The 15577-nt window shown below is 40.8% G+C and overlaps 1 protein-coding gene across 1 annotated transcript in view; it reads left to right on the top strand.

Annotated features, from left to right (window-relative positions):
* Positions 1-9277, top strand: part of pex14 (peroxisomal biogenesis factor 14) — a 45321-nt gene extending 36044 nt beyond the window's left edge. The window contains exons 8-9 of the mRNA XM_080897945.1: positions 3407-3498; positions 7100-9277. Coding sequence (XP_080754071.1) covers positions 3407-3498; positions 7100-7583 — 576 coding nt within the window. The 3' untranslated portion in view covers positions 7584-9277. The remainder of the gene's footprint in view (positions 1-3406; positions 3499-7099) is intronic.
* Positions 9278-15577: the final 6300 nt, after the last annotated feature.

Genomic DNA, 15577 nt, shown 5'->3' with positions numbered 1-15577 from the left:
GAAACCGTCTCTTTGGCTTGCGTAAGACGAACTGCCAGTAGGAAAGTGCATAAATAGAGTGAAATCAATTGCACTGTACCAGTGTTTCCACTCAAAAACACTCCTCTGGGGAGTTCCTTTTGAAGCTAATTCCATCATAAATATACATGTGTTACAAGAAAACACACTGTCTGCCGGCGGAATAACTGTGAATTAATTTGCCTTCAGACACTCTTAAACAAGGCTTGTTAAAGATCTTATCTTGTTGCTAATGGTCCACAGGCATTTATCTTCATTTAGCCAGATGCGCTGCCATCCTTGGGTGCTGCTAGATTTGGTCTTTTTTTTTTCTTTGCTTGTAATATATATTTTTCTTTTTTCCCCCTCTTTTTCCTGAAGCACTTAGTTAACCAGCAGACCCCATCACACGCACGCATCCACCCGAGACACATTAGTTACACGGCTTTTAAACCAGTTAGAGGAAATCTTTACTTTGAGCAGTATTTACACAGTAAAAGAAACCGCATCCATCCAGCACAGAGGCGGTTGATAATTTAATAGGTGGCACCTCCCTGCTAGATTGACTTTGCGTTATTTGGGTTTTGGTTGCTGGGTTTATTTGTTTTTTGGTTGTTTGTTTTTATGCATAATGCTCTTTGCGATTTAAAGAGCCAAGTGGAGAATTATGTTCTCCAGTCCTTAGGCCACACAGAGCCCTGCACCTGTACACCAGGAAGTGCAGTAAAAGTCAAACATGAGGGGGGAGGGGATGCACAGGCATAGCTCTGAAGATTTGTTTTAGCATACAAAGCAAAACTCTAGAAATGGAGCTCTGAATACAAGGCTATGGTAGTAGTTTAGCAAATCATGTATTTGTGTTGATGAAGTGAACTGAAAAAAAATTAAAAATATGAATTATTTACCTAGAGGTATCCAATCCATGTCCCCATACTAGGAACCAAAATCTAATTTTGGATGCATCTCTTTATAGTGACAGAGGAGTCAGTATCCGAATCTCAAAATATATATGTAAATATGGTATATAAGTGTATACAGTTCAAAACAAAACACAAGGACGCATGCATTTGCATAAGAAAAGCATTTCAACAAAAGCAACATATATCAAAGTACATTTAAAAATGAATAACATAGGCAAAAAAACCCACGGCTGCCGTGGTGTATAATAGCGCACAGGTCGGATTCTGCGCTGTAATGGCTGGAAAGAGCTGGAAGTGTCTCTTAAAAGATGCTTTTGTAATCAAAGCTGCTGAGAAATTGCAGCGGTTAAATATTTTGATCAGCAGTTTGTTAAAACATCACAACTGACACAGTCGTGCGGTCTATTGGACATGTGTCAGCACTTCAGGTGGGGCTTTTAAAGCGAGGCGTACTTCAATTCTCTGCAGTCACTGATACCCCCACCACTCAGCCTCCATCCAAACACCCAGTGCACTTAACACACGATTCTTACACAATGTGTGTGTGTGTATATATATATATACTGACATAATGTATCTCAGAGCTGAAATCCAGCCCTGGCCCAACATTTAATTAGGTTTCTTCAGACTTAATAAGACATATGTCAGAGTTAGTGTTGTGTGACAAGCCTTGATGTGAGATATTATATGGCGCTGCTCTGTAGATAATGCATATTATGTATGTAGCTGGTGGTTAACAAGTCTGCTCTAAAGCCTTCTTTTCTAATGTTATGTGACATAAGTATATAGAAATCATTACAATTCACTTATTCGGAGTAATCGGCCCTTTTTCTTCAGTTGATTCTGCGCCTTGGAAATCTTTTAGCTCAGCCTACACAGCAATTAATTTTTTTCCCATCATAAAATGAGAGAGAAGCAGAATTCAGCCTTATTATACGGGTGCCTTGGGGAGGCGAGGGATTAAGATGGTTCTAATGAGGTGACGGCTGTAATAAGAGTGTCTTCAGCAGGCCTCCAATGCACCACCTCTAAAACATGACTCCTTATCAGCAAGGTTTAGGAGCGATAAGAGCCCCCCCCCCAAAAAAAAACCCTCTTTCCCACTCGCCTCCTTTTCTGTCTCCCTTCACTTCTCCTCCTCTGCCTCCTTCCATCCACTGTAAATGAGTCTGATCCCTTTCAGATGTGATTCAATTAATTTCTCTTAGATTTAATTACAAGCGAAAGAGTCCAAGTTATCCCTCTCCCCTCGATAGGGGGTCCACGCTTCCTAACAAGCTTCCTCTGGTGAGTCAGGAGAGTCTTAATTACAGTTTTTACTTTTCTTTTATCCCACTTTTTCCCTTGTCTGCTCCTTCTACTCCCTCTGGTCTTGCCAGTTTATCCTCACGCATGTTTGTATTTTGTGTGCAGGACTAGACTAAGAATGGTTAGCAGTTATCTACTTAACACCTTGCAAAACATTTTCATGGTTAGATAATCGAGTCTCGCCGCAGGCTACGTACATCTGTGCGCAGTTCTTCCAAAGAATGACATTTCCTTTTCAGGTAGCTTTATTTGAATAGTTTTGAAGGGCAGTGTAAAAATTTATGGACTTCTGTGTAACAAATGTTTTTGTTTTGTTTTCCCGCTCCTGCCTTGTAAATCATTATTTGATGCCTTCTGAAGACTCACTTTTTTTCCTTTTTTCTTTTTTTTAACATGCATAACCCACTGAAAACATCGGTTTCAGGTGCAAGCAGGCAGGGCCTGCAGGTTCTTCCTCATTTCCATGTTTGTTGTTCAGTTAGTAGTTTTATCATTCCAGGCCTTTATCAAAACTCCCTATTTTACAGCTGTCTCAGTCAAAGTCCAGCTTGTTCCTTAAAAAAAATTGCTGCAGAGACAGATTTTCAGCAGCAATTTGCCATTCAAATACTTTTCCATTATACCCTTTAACATTTCATGCTGCACCAATGCCCGTGTATGGCTACACACGCCTTTGATAAAAGACAAAAAGGACAAAACAAACTGCTAAGCTTTGGTCTGCCTCCATGAATGTGGCTATTGTTCAAGATAGTCATTATCCAAAACACAACACACTGGCCTAATCTTTTCTAGATAGTATGGAAAATTATGTAAAAACAGCATGATTCACACTCACTGGACTTTCTGACGCCATAAAGGTGGATACAGTGAGATTGTTTGTCCTTTTTTGTCATCGCCGGCAGTAGGCAGTTGTGAGGTTGTTATGGTGACGGATGACCTGACTACACACAAACATGTGGCTTTTAGCATTTGCATCTACCATGTTTGTTTACCAGCCGGCCTTTTTTTTTTTTTTTTTTTTTTTTTTTAAAGAACCTTTTTTATTAACTCATATCGTTGAAATCAATCATAGAGGAGCTGTTGAAAGTCCTACAGAAAGCTCAATTGTGCTGAAACCCTGAACAGTGCTCGTGTGTGTGTTTTTGACAGTTGTGCGTGTTTCACTTGTATTTTTCCTACAGGCCTCGTCCTCAACGAGCCGCATCCTGGACAGCCAAACAGTAGGAGAGCTGAAGGCTGAGATCATCTCTTTGAAGGGCTTACTGCTCAGCAGGTAACAAAGTTATCCCGACCCCTGTCACATGAAACAGGCCAGGTGTGCGCGTGTGTGTGTGTGTGCATTGAAAGGCTTAGGACTTGGTGTTTTTTTGCACATTTGAGTTCCTTAATGCAGTCCATTTGAACTGTGTGACAGTGTAAAACTGGGACAAAGCACCATCAGCATGATATGCAATTTGATTCATAAAACAACTCATTTGTTAGCATGTGGTAGCTCTTATTCAGATGTGATTTTTGACAGCACTAGGGGTGGGTTTTGATGATCAATTTATCGATTAAAATCGATTCTGGCTCAGATAACGTGATATCGATTCATTAAAATCCTGAATCGATTTTTTAATATAAATTTATTTTGCCCTAAATGCCAGAATCTCAGGTGAAACCTCACAAAATTTCAACAACCACCAAACAGCTAAAACAGTGAATAAGAGCAGGAACACGGATTCTGCACATAAATGTAAACACAAAGCTCGGACCCACCGACGGATCAGAATCAGTGAGATGTCGCCTTTCTCACGGTTGGGGCTGAAAGCCGACAGCTCGCTGATTCTGATGTTTCGGCGGGTCCGCGCTTTGTGTTTACGCCCTTTTTGCGCTGATTCTAAAGCTGTTAGTTTGATCTCTCTCCAAACAATATTGACCGAACCAGCAGCAAAAGAAGATCCAAACTACGCTTCACATAAACATCGTCATGGATTCCCTCTGACTTTTGCTGTTTTGCTTCCAACATGATAAAATCACACGTCATGCACAGCTCTCTCTCTCTTGCTCTCTCTGTACTTCAAGAACAGTTTCCTGTCTAAAAATCTGTTTTCTGTATTATTCGCTTGCTTGTTACACTCAAATCTACCGTTATTTGCAGCGCTGTCGGCCGCTGTTTTTTTTCCCTTTTACTTACTTCCAAAAAGAAAACCTAATTTCTGCTGTTCAATGGGCTACTGAACAAATTGAAACTTTTTAAAATTATGCAAAATGCAAAACGCCGTGTCTCTACTAAAACCGCTGTAACTTCAGAGGTAATGTTCATATGTTGATTAATGGTTTTCTTTCGTTTTTGATGTACTGCAGAGTATTTTTATAAAATCCCAGGCCAGGAAAATCACCTTCATGTTTTTCTGTGTTTTATCTTCAGCTACTTTGACACAAAGGCTTCTGCTGTGATGCTCACACCTTTTATAAAGTCTTGCGAGTGTCAGCTTCCTTTTTATAGATACAAAAATATGTAAATGTACTGATCTTAATTAGAATATTTCTGACTGTCTGAGGCAAAATTTCCCAGATACAAATCGAATTGAATCGAATCGTTTCGGGACCTTGTGAATCGGAATCGAATCGATTCTAGAAATCAGTGACGATACCCAGCCCTAGATGGCGTCTTTTACACCACACATTAAATCAAATTTAAACTGCCTATCCAACACCTTAAGTTTACACCTGTACCTGGTTATTTCATTTCATTGAAACTTGTTTTGGTTTGTGTAGAGTTAATAGAAGCTACTGACACATTATAATATATATTTTTAAATGTGTATTTCTAATGCAACACCTAGCAGCAATTGTATCATATTTGCAGATGTTGTACATTAACTTTGAGCGTGACAGTTATTTGGTGACTATTAAACATACCTTGACAAATTTACATTCAGTGAACAGTGATCTGTTGTCATCACATCACTAAAGCCTGTTTGCTGAGAGATACGGTTGTTAATGTTAGTGGACCGAAACTCAAAGTCCATATTTTGTCCCTGGAGGTCTGAGTTTACACTCTCAGAAAGCGTGCAACTATAAAGCTCTTTTGCAATCATTGCACACTCATCAAAAGCTCTTACCAAAACTAAAATTTTAACACCTTTTTAATTTTAAAACCTGCCTGGTGTAAATTTAGCTGATATCTACTACAAGTTTGTCACGTTGAGCAGCAGTTGACTGCTCCCAAACGCTGCTGCACATTTGGGATACATGCAAGATCTGTGTTTCTATGCCAGAACAACACGCCAGGCGTGCTCCCCCAGACACTTCATGACCTTGTATTAGACCCCTGACAGACTGACCCTAGGGGATGATTTCACAGTTCAGTGACAGAAAAACTGGAGAGCCTGCTTCAAGGTGGCGTTCTAACCTGATGGGCTTGTGCAGTATTTTTTTTGTTTGTTTTCTTTAAGACAAAAAATTGGAACTCACACCTTTGTTCTAAACTACTTTAGATTACCTGAAGGTTTGTGTACTAATACATAAGAAAACAAGAGAACACACGATAATCACATCAGTCTTTATTATAACATTTCGTGACTTGGGTGGGCCAGTTAACATACATCAGGCATCAACTGGTGTTAGTAACAAAGGTGACCATTAATATACTCCAGTTGATCTGATGCAGCTTCATAAAAAAAATCATATTCATTTTTTACAAAGTAAATAAGATTGTAAAAACTGAGAAAATCTCCTAATCCAGATGGAACCCGACTTTTTAGGCCAACATTTATACTGATACAGAGTAAAACCATTCTGATAATATCGATACGATGGCTCATATTGCTTTTTTGTGAAAAGAGTTGATGATTATAATGCTTTAGCAAGGTCATTTGAAAACTAGTCGGCTACCAGTACTGAGAGGATGTTGCTTCACTCTGCAGCGCAGTCTTGTCAGCTGTGATGTCACTCTGCTGCATTCAGCACTGACAGCATTATAAACAATAGACTTGGAGCTACTCTGTTGGACAGACTGTGCAATGCTATAAACTTTGAAAATTACTTAACTGCAAAGTCTAGATGTACCTATAGTGTGATGGTTAATAATAAAAAAATGTGCAAGGCCTTTTCTGTGAGCGTGGTGATAGACGTCCCCTCTTTCTTTTCAGCTTTGTTCCGCAATCTAGTCAGCCGCAGCCCAGCTCAGTCAGGCCCATTAGCATGCATGATTATGTATTAGTGTCTATAATGAAGCCTGAAGTAAGAGTGTACATCAGAAAACCTGCGAGGACGAAAATTGCCTCAGTACTGTGTAGTTGAGCTTGTTTTCTTCCCCTCATACATTCTAATCAGTAATAATCCCTTTGTCATTTGCTTTCTTGACTTCATCCTGACTGTCACAATGAGTTTTCTGGCAAAGGATTGAATTACAAAATAAAGGCTCCGTATCACCATCTGTCTCCAAACTTGTTCCTTTCCTGTTCAAATGATCCAAAACGTCTCCAAACTGTTTTTTTAAGCACCAAGAAGTGCTGAAACCCATTCAACATTGTCTTTTTGATCTTAAAAGCTGCAGTGGGTGTAATTAAAAAATCTTAGAGCATCTTTACCAGGTGTGATGAACATCTGGCTGTTTCGGGGGGAAGAGAAAAAAACATTTTCTCTGTTGTAATTATGAGAATTACATAGGGTGGTTAGTGTGCGGCTGCATGCTAAAATGCAAAAAAGTGTTGAGACGTGAGCTTGGTTGGAAAGTTATACATGGTTTTGTGGTCATATTATGTCCAAATATGGTTGTTTACATCGTGGGAAAGCTCTTTTCACGTCTTTTGATCACAGCGAGGTTTGTGATGAAGTTGCAATCAGGCCTAATTCTGTTCAACACTGTTGTCTGTCACCCTTTACAGGAAACAGTTCCCCTCCACTCCCTCTGTTCCTAAGATCCCCTCATGGCAGATCCCCCTGAAGCCACCTGCAGCATCTAGCACACCGTCCATTAACCACACCAACAGCAGCAGTGACATCTCCCCTCTCAGCAACGAGTCCACCACCTCCTCCCCCGTCAAAAATGGACTCCACAGCCCCCAGGATGCACTGGGAGGGCCCGATGGAGCCCATGGTATCAATGGAGATATTTGCACCGTGGGCCTGGGCACAGCGCTGCCCCTCGACCAGGTTCGCATGGAGGTGCAGGGAGAGGAGGAGAGGAAAGATGAAGATGAAGATGATGTCAGCCATGTAGAAGAAGAAGAAGAAGAAGAAGAGGAGGAGGAGGAGGGTGGTCTAAGCATGCAGACAGAGGACCGGCGAGGTGGGGACGGACAGATTAATGAACAGGTAGACAAACTGAGGCGGCCCGAAGGTGCCAGCAACGAGAGCGAAGTCGATTAGACCAACATAAGAGTACAAAAACACTTCAGAAGACCACCTCTCATCCCTGCTGATAGCTTTGTTTCTCGCTGCTCTCACATACAGGTTTTTCTTGCTTTCTTTCTTTTTTTTGTGAGTTTCCACTTGCTTTTGTCACATCATAACGTTGAGCAGAAGGAGGAGTAGGAGTGCAAGTATAAGAAGAGCCAGACCTGTGTGATGACACACAGGTTACCACATTTTACTTTTCTTCAAACTAAATGACTGTATCCCGAGCCAAGCACTATGTTGTGATGTTTCTTTGAAAGGACAAGTGACAAGCAGCAGTCAAATCAGAATGACTTTTATCAGCCTTTGTGCAGTACTAACCATGTGTGACTTACTGCCTTTAATTTCCATGATTTGATCAGATAATCCTCAGCTTTGCCTCGGTGTCCTTGTGATTGTACTAAGACTCAGACCAAAGAGGCAGCGCCGCACACAATATGTCTGCTGTACAGCGCATCTGCGGGTCAGGAATCATAAGGTGGTGCTTGAGTCTCGGTGTTACCGTGAGGTTCCAGTGGAGCATTAGCAGAGTTTGTCTCACTGTTGATGGGAATAGGAGAGGACAAGCTCTTCCAGGGCCGGAGCTTTTAGCCTCTTTTATGTGTCCTTTCGCATTGGTGTCAGTCTGTCAATAATTTACAAGGCCAGCAGGGTGGCATTTGGGTGAAATAAAACCCCTGAAATTCGAGATTAGAATGTGATGACGGGCTTTGTTCCATGCCGGTGTCAGAGTGCTCATACGCTCAAAGGAGGGGAAGATAAATGTTTTTTTTCTCTCTCCCTCTCTCTCTCTCTCCCCCCACTTTCGTTTTTCACTGTGGGCTGAATTGTGCATCTTTGCGAGCCGTGTTTGCGGGAGAAAAACCGAAGGCTGTCTGCTGAGCTGTATCTGTGTCTCCAGCAGGGCCGCTGATTTGGTTTGTGAAGTATGTTAATAATCAAATGATCAACAAATAACAGATGTATTAGTTCATGCAGCTTGAAATGTCAAGGAGGCTAAAAGCGGAAATCTAATACAGAAAGCCCAGTTGCATTGTATTATTTTCTGTGACAAACCCTCCGGTCCAAATTATGTAGGGCCTCCTACAGTGAGTAATCTTTACAGAAAACGGCACCAATATTTTGTAATTAAGCTGCAGTAAGACAACGAGCGCTGCCACAGATGGAAGTTGCAGAACTCGTATCGCTTTTTCTTTCTCAGTGTGGAGGTGGATGGGGGAAGTAAAAGAAAATTGCCCCATGATTGAAAAGGAAAGTAATAAATGAATACTTGACTTATTGAATTACTCACTCCGTCTCTAGCTAACAAGAAGAGTCCATGAGTGAGAAGAAGGGATATCAGCTTGTGCCATTTCCACTTCCAACACATGGCCTCCATTGGGACACAGAAAAGGTGGAGGGGACACTGCACATTTCTGAGATCCTGTCCTGGCCTGCAGATTGTATGTTTAGTGATTTGAATTGACATTAAGCTTAACCTTAACAGGAAACATTGCAGTTAAGGTTGTTTTGTTTTGTTTCCTTTTGTGTGTACGTGTACTCAGTATGCCTCAGAACCACTGTAGTTTCAGTGACGGGTCCTTTCCCTGTAACTTACTGAATAAACACTGTCTTCACTGCAGTTCTAACTGTAATAAATTTGATTTATCTCAACAAGAATCTCCTATATTTATTTTAAAACCATCAGTGCACGCAGAACACACTTCGCTGCACTTTAGTATTAAAAAGCAACTGTACAATTATAGATTATACTTATTGCAAAATTGTTATCAAGCTCAAGTTACACAGAACTTGCCCTTTAGGTCTTCAATTTTTGCTGCTTTTAATAGTCTGGGAGATTAAATGGATTAATATGTTCAGTTGCAGATCAGGTAGCAATTATTTTTGTATGTTTTTCTTATATCCATGATTTTTTTTCTGTTTGATTTGAAATATTTTGAGACTTTTAGCCACACCAGAATCTCTGTATATCAGTTTTTTAGACTTTCTTTTTTTTCTTTTGGGGTGTGGTTTCCTTTCATAACCAGCTGTAATCTGTTTGTAACTCCAGCACCAGTCAAGCATGTATACTGTAAGTACATATTCCTCTACTCTAGTTAATTTTCAGAAAGCATGACATAGCAGGGACTTTTTTTTTCAGCTTTCTCTCCAGAAATGAGTGGACGCGGCTATACATTAAATAGGTGAAGGTTTGTTTATTTCTACAGATGAGTCATTAGTGCCTTTCCTATGGTTTTCAGTATTGTGTGCCCTGGTTTATTACTCAGTTTTCAATTCAGTGAATATGACACTTTTATTTTGCTATCATTTTTTAGTCAAAAACTTTATTTACTTACTTACCAAACACACAGCCAATAAATATAAAAAGCAGAAAATCCTTTAACTTATTATACACATTGTAAAAACAAACAGCAAAGCACTCCAACCACCTATATTGATACTTGCCCAATCTCGTTGACATCAAACGGTGCAGAAAAGTTCAGAGCCCAGTTCAGAGGGGTCGATTGAGTTCACCACCACTACTGGCCAAAACCAGCCCTCCATTGTGGGTGGTATGGCATGTCCCCCCACCTGGAGGTCAAGGGTTTCAGAATCCCCTTTCTAACAATATAAACTAATATTGCAACCAGTTTGGCAATATATTGATAACAGTAAATTTTGATTATTCTTAATGGTCTGGGTGTTCTACAAAAAGTCTAATTTCCTTTTCCGAGACTAGGCTGTATGTGAAAGATGGAAAAACCCACTGTGATGATGCTCATTGTTTTTTAAAGCCCCCCTTTTTTTGTTTTTGTTTTTTATTAGTCTGCAGCAGTGAAAGTCCATCCGCGTGTCAGTCAAAGTGGCCACGCCTGTAACTTTAAAACTTATTATGAAAAATGACCCCATGTACAGTTGTCATGATGGAGGAAATTTGCTGTAGAGAAAATATTTTTGGATCTGGATGCAAGCAGTTTTATTTTCGCTGTTAAGTTGGGCATTTTAACACATGGCTTGACTCACTTTTGGAGCCAGACTCAAGGAACTGCAGATTTTGGCCCTTTTTTTCAGTCCTGGAGGTTGCTGCATGATGACCGCAGAGTTTGTTACCACACAGTAAGTCTTGAGAGGATTTCAAGATCAGAGCAAAAACGGGCCACAAAATGCCAGGGATGACCTGAGGTAACACCGGAGGAGGCGAGTTCTGTTATCTAAAACCATAAAGGTTTATTTTAGCAGATCTGCGCGCTCAGCTTTACGCTGTCAGATTAAACCAAGAGGTTTTCCATATGTTGTTATTCCTTGTCAAAACCTGGTGCCTACATTACCTACACTGCAAATCATCAGCAGACACCATAGCTGGCATTAAGAGTGTGTAAGTAGTGGCTAATGTAGACTTGACTTGCTGTGCTATCATCACATTTCATGCTGCTTCCTCTGGAGCTTCAAAGATTTTATAAAACCTTTCCTTCCTTTCTTGCACATTTGCAGAAGTACTCCTTTACAGACTTTCGTGGAGTTCCCCTTTAATTGAAGGCAATCCGATATTTATCACTTTCACAGCAGAAAAGTATTGGACTCACTGCTTCTACTTGGCGCCATATTTCAAACGGATGAAGCCGGACTGGATTTTACAGCATTTGTTTTTTTTTTTTTTAGCTGTGTATGAATGTCAGTTGTTGAGTTGAGTTGTTGTGTTTCCTAAAGTCATTTTAGCTTATTGTCATATCTATCTGTAGTAAACTTTTAGGCAATCTTTGGAAACAATTCAGTGAACCTTCATTTCCTTTAAATGTACAGCTCAGGCTGCTGATGAATATGTGGCCTTCTAAGCGCTGACATCACAGATCAAATCACTGCCACAGTTTATTTTCTCAATGTGTAGTTTTCTGTGGATGGGCTCAAAAAAAAAGCATTTTTCCACCTACACAAGGCATTCTTATTGCCATACGTTATCGAGTGTATGAATTTAATTTATCATAGTCTAAATGATCAATAGCATTTCACATATTGATGAGGTGTATAAACTTCTCTGAGGCTTGATACCACATCCCTTTGTAATCCATTAACCTCTCCCTGGAGTTCAGGCCAACCTTAGATTTATAGGGACCTACAGTAATAAATCCGCTTGTACATCATTTTGTGTCTTGGGGATTTTACAGTGCATTCCAGGCAAGAAAGCGCCATCTATCCTACCCTCATATTCTCATCTGCATTTTAATAGCTTCAACAACATCCGAAACAATTTGCATTCCCTTTCAGAAACCTTGTGACTGTTTAAATGTATTCCCTGGTTAGGGATAGCATATTAGCCACTAACCAGAGCCTCTCGGTGTGGTAGAGCTGTGAAGGATTGGTTGTCCAAAGCAACACCTTGGTTTTGACACCATTTGGCTCCCCGGTTGGGAGCCTTAACCTCATCAATCTTGCTGCTAAACGGAGAGCACTCAATAGGATAGTGTATCGACGTGCTCTGAACTCCATTGTTCACTGGAACTGAGCACTCAGCAGGTTAGAGGGCTGAGTGTCTCCTTGGATCAATGCAAGGGCTGTTAGCCCATTGCAGCAGCAGAGGGCTACCGTGGCTCTGTCAGCATCGCACACACACACGTGCGCACATCATCTCCACTCATTTAAAACTCTTTGACAACCTGAGTGTTGATCCTGGCTCAGTTTTTGTTTTTGCATCACAGTGATTTGGGGTAATTTACATCCTAGCAACACAGATCCAGTTCTTCAAGCATCAAGCTCCACCCAGTTTCCAAACATCTGCCTCCAACGGGAAGCATTCTGTGATTTGCATAGGAAAGGTCACGGACAATTCCCGAAGAGGATGAAAACCTGACAGTTCCTCTTCCCTGTCAGATAGCGTGGACGCTGTATGTATCTGGGAGCAATCTACAGCAGTACGTGATGCGTTATCAGACCTTTGAAAACAAAACTGGTTGACTTATCACTTATCACCTGGAAATGTCCATTTTCTCCACGGAAATCCATGTTTCTCTCCTAATTATTTCAAGATGTTTTCATCAAAGTTCATCAAATTGATCTGTCTGATTGGTCTAGTGCTTTGACCCAGACTGAAGTCCAAATTTGGAATGGGCTCAGACTGGACTTTCAAGCTCTATACCAATTTGTAAGGAGAACATTATTTAGATATCTTCATATATACACACAAAATATAAATGGAGTATATTAGACTTGTATTTTCTACCTATCAGAAGGTTGGTGGTTTGATCCCTGGCTCCTTTGATCTGCATGTTGAAGCACTGTTGATCATGCAAATGAACCCTGATGATTTTTTTTTAACTGTTTGCCATCCGTAAGTCAAATACTTGGGTTAGTTATGTATCTCTAAAACTTGGACTTCATAACTTGAAATTTCAAGTGACAGTAGGTATCTCTACATTTAAAATTTCAAATTATATCAGAATGAAGTGTCAGATTCAAGCTTCTATAAACATTAGATAATATTCTATAATAGGGATTGGTCTTAAAACCTGTTCAGTGGATTAACATAAGATGTGGTACGTACGTTCATGTTCCCCCTCATTACAAACTGGACTTCAATGATGTTCGGACTTTTCCTGTAAGGCGGCATTGGTTTAAAAAAGTCTACTTGCGTAGTAGTTGCTGTTTCAACAAATACATGTGGCAACTTTTCCAGATTCCCATCATCATCATGCATTATGTTTATTGCCTGTTCATGAGGGATCACATGCTACTGTGCTAAACTAAAAAGGAAACATGATAAAACTTTACCAGTGTGAGCATGTTAGCATTCACCTCAAAGCTCTGGAGTAAGTTCAGATTCTCTGAGCTGCTGGGCTGTACTGTTTGTATTTTATAATATACATTTGCTTATAGGTTAGTGGTTTTTCTATGAATGATACAATTCCTCAAACGTGCTTCAGCAATAAATGTGAGGAAGCATAGGTCACCTCCAAAAGCTTTCTGTGGCTGCCCCTCTAAAAGCAGCCTACCAGCTCTGAGCGGCCGCTGAACACTGGCTCCTTCCTGGTGAAAATGAGAACATTTGACAAGCCAAGGTCACCAGGGGGCTTTGCCTGTATAAGGCTTCAAACGCAGAGCCCAGCGAACACCGCAAAGTCATAAAGCACTTTGTCATCACTCGCTATATAAACTCTCAACAATCAAGTGGGATCACATTCCCTGCCTCCCACCCTCCCACTTTGTGTGGCCCGTGTCACTTGATTTTCTCCTGGCGCTGTTTCAAATCCAAATGGAGTACGTGGATACTGGAGGGCTGTCATGTATAAGGCTGTGGGGCCTCTTTTGAACCTGAAGGAAAGCTTTAGTCACTTCACTGACAGGTAAAGGAAGGTGCTGGTAAGGAGCAATGAGGGAAAACAGCAGCAAGCTGTTAAAAGAACAGGGAGGTGGGTACTGGCTGGCAGTATTTATGAATGGTCCAATAATGAGCCATCGGGAGCGTGGTGGCCATGAGAACATGAGGGGAGACAAGAGGTAGAAAAAACAAATGCCCTTGTCCTGCACTCGTAGAGAGATTGGATTATCCAAGGGAAGGCCTGTCAGCCGGCTGAGGGACCGCAGCTGGAGGCGGCGCAGGGGCAACAGGTGCAACGCTTGCTAGCATTTGTGCAAATTAGACTAATCACAGGGCCTGACTGTGGAACACCTGAAGCATGCTAGTGACCAGGCAGGGGAAAGAGGGGGGAGATGTGGAACGAAAAAGAAAATGAAGGGGGAGAGTTCAGCACTGGCTTTTTTGCAATCACAATGGGCCTTGCGTTCTGTTAGACAGCTATTTAACTTTATACAGAATTTCTCTAAGCATTTAAACACTGACTGTGGTTAATCTGTAAAGCTGCAGCGAAAGACCACAGAGTGCTTGCAACAGAGGGACGAAGCCACCGTGACCTTGCTTATTGGTGCGTAAAGTTTTGAAACCCTCTAGTTAGTGTTTTTTTTTTTTTTTTTAAATGTGTTTATGACCATGTTTAGACAAAAAACAGGGCGATATCAGTTAAACCTAACGCCGCACATGATCCAGTCTATTAAATCTGACAACAACAAAAAAAAATGCAAATAGAAAGAACAGTGAAACCTTTTAGTAAAATACTAAACGAGTCAAAACAGCACCAAACTGCTACTTAAAGCAGCCCTGGACTCCAAGAATGCATAACTTTAAGCCTTGAAAGAGCTCAAAGTGGTGAGTTTGAGTGATGAATGCTCATTAGCTTTACCAGCTTTCATTGATGGGAAAATGAGCTTATAGCGTATTTCACATATTTTTCACAAGCAGCAGCCTTCAAGGCTGAAATTTTAAACCAATAAGGCAATGCCAAAAACTGCAGTTCCTTGAATGGCTACTTGAAGCTAACTCCAAAAAGTGAGTCCATCCCGATAAAATCCCATGATGGAATTCCCATCTTCAGCTATAAAATTAACAGGTTTACAACCTGGTAAAAAAAAAAAATATGGCTTTGCTCTCTCTAAGTAATTTCAGTACGAGGGGAATTTTTGCTTTTTGCAACTCGCCTGGATTTTCTACCATTTAAAGACTTTTGTAAAGATACATAGCCACTGTGATTGTGCTGACACAGGCCGCTGGCGGTAGCAATCTGCTGCTTTCAGACATTTTAAATGCAACTTTTTTTTGACAAATTATGTGATTTGTTAGGTGGGTAAGTGTAAGAACAGCCTGTTGAAGAACATTCAAGTATTTTAATTAAGACTTGTTCATGTCTATTAAAGTTCTGCAGTCAGGTGACTACTAACCACTTGGTGCTAACTTGTCTGCCATATTCACAGAGGTCTTAAAACTGCTCCAAGACTACCTTGCAACCACCAGTTATGAGGAAAAAATGTTTATACTTTGACTGGTTAGAAGAAACCTCCCCACCACTGCTTTAGACACTAGAAGGGAACATGCCTACATGGTCCCGAACTCTAGTAGTTTGCACCGGTCACCTGTAGTTGTGACCATGGAAATTTGTTAGCAA

Source organism: Rhamphochromis sp. 'chilingali' (genome assembly GCF_963969265.1).
Source record: "Rhamphochromis sp. 'chilingali' genome assembly, chromosome: 12".
NCBI classification, from domain to species: domain Eukaryota; kingdom Metazoa; phylum Chordata; class Actinopteri; order Cichliformes; family Cichlidae; genus Rhamphochromis; species Rhamphochromis sp. 'chilingali'.
The sequence above is the reverse complement of the archived record's forward strand: the minus strand, read 5'-3'. Positions and strand labels throughout refer to the sequence as shown.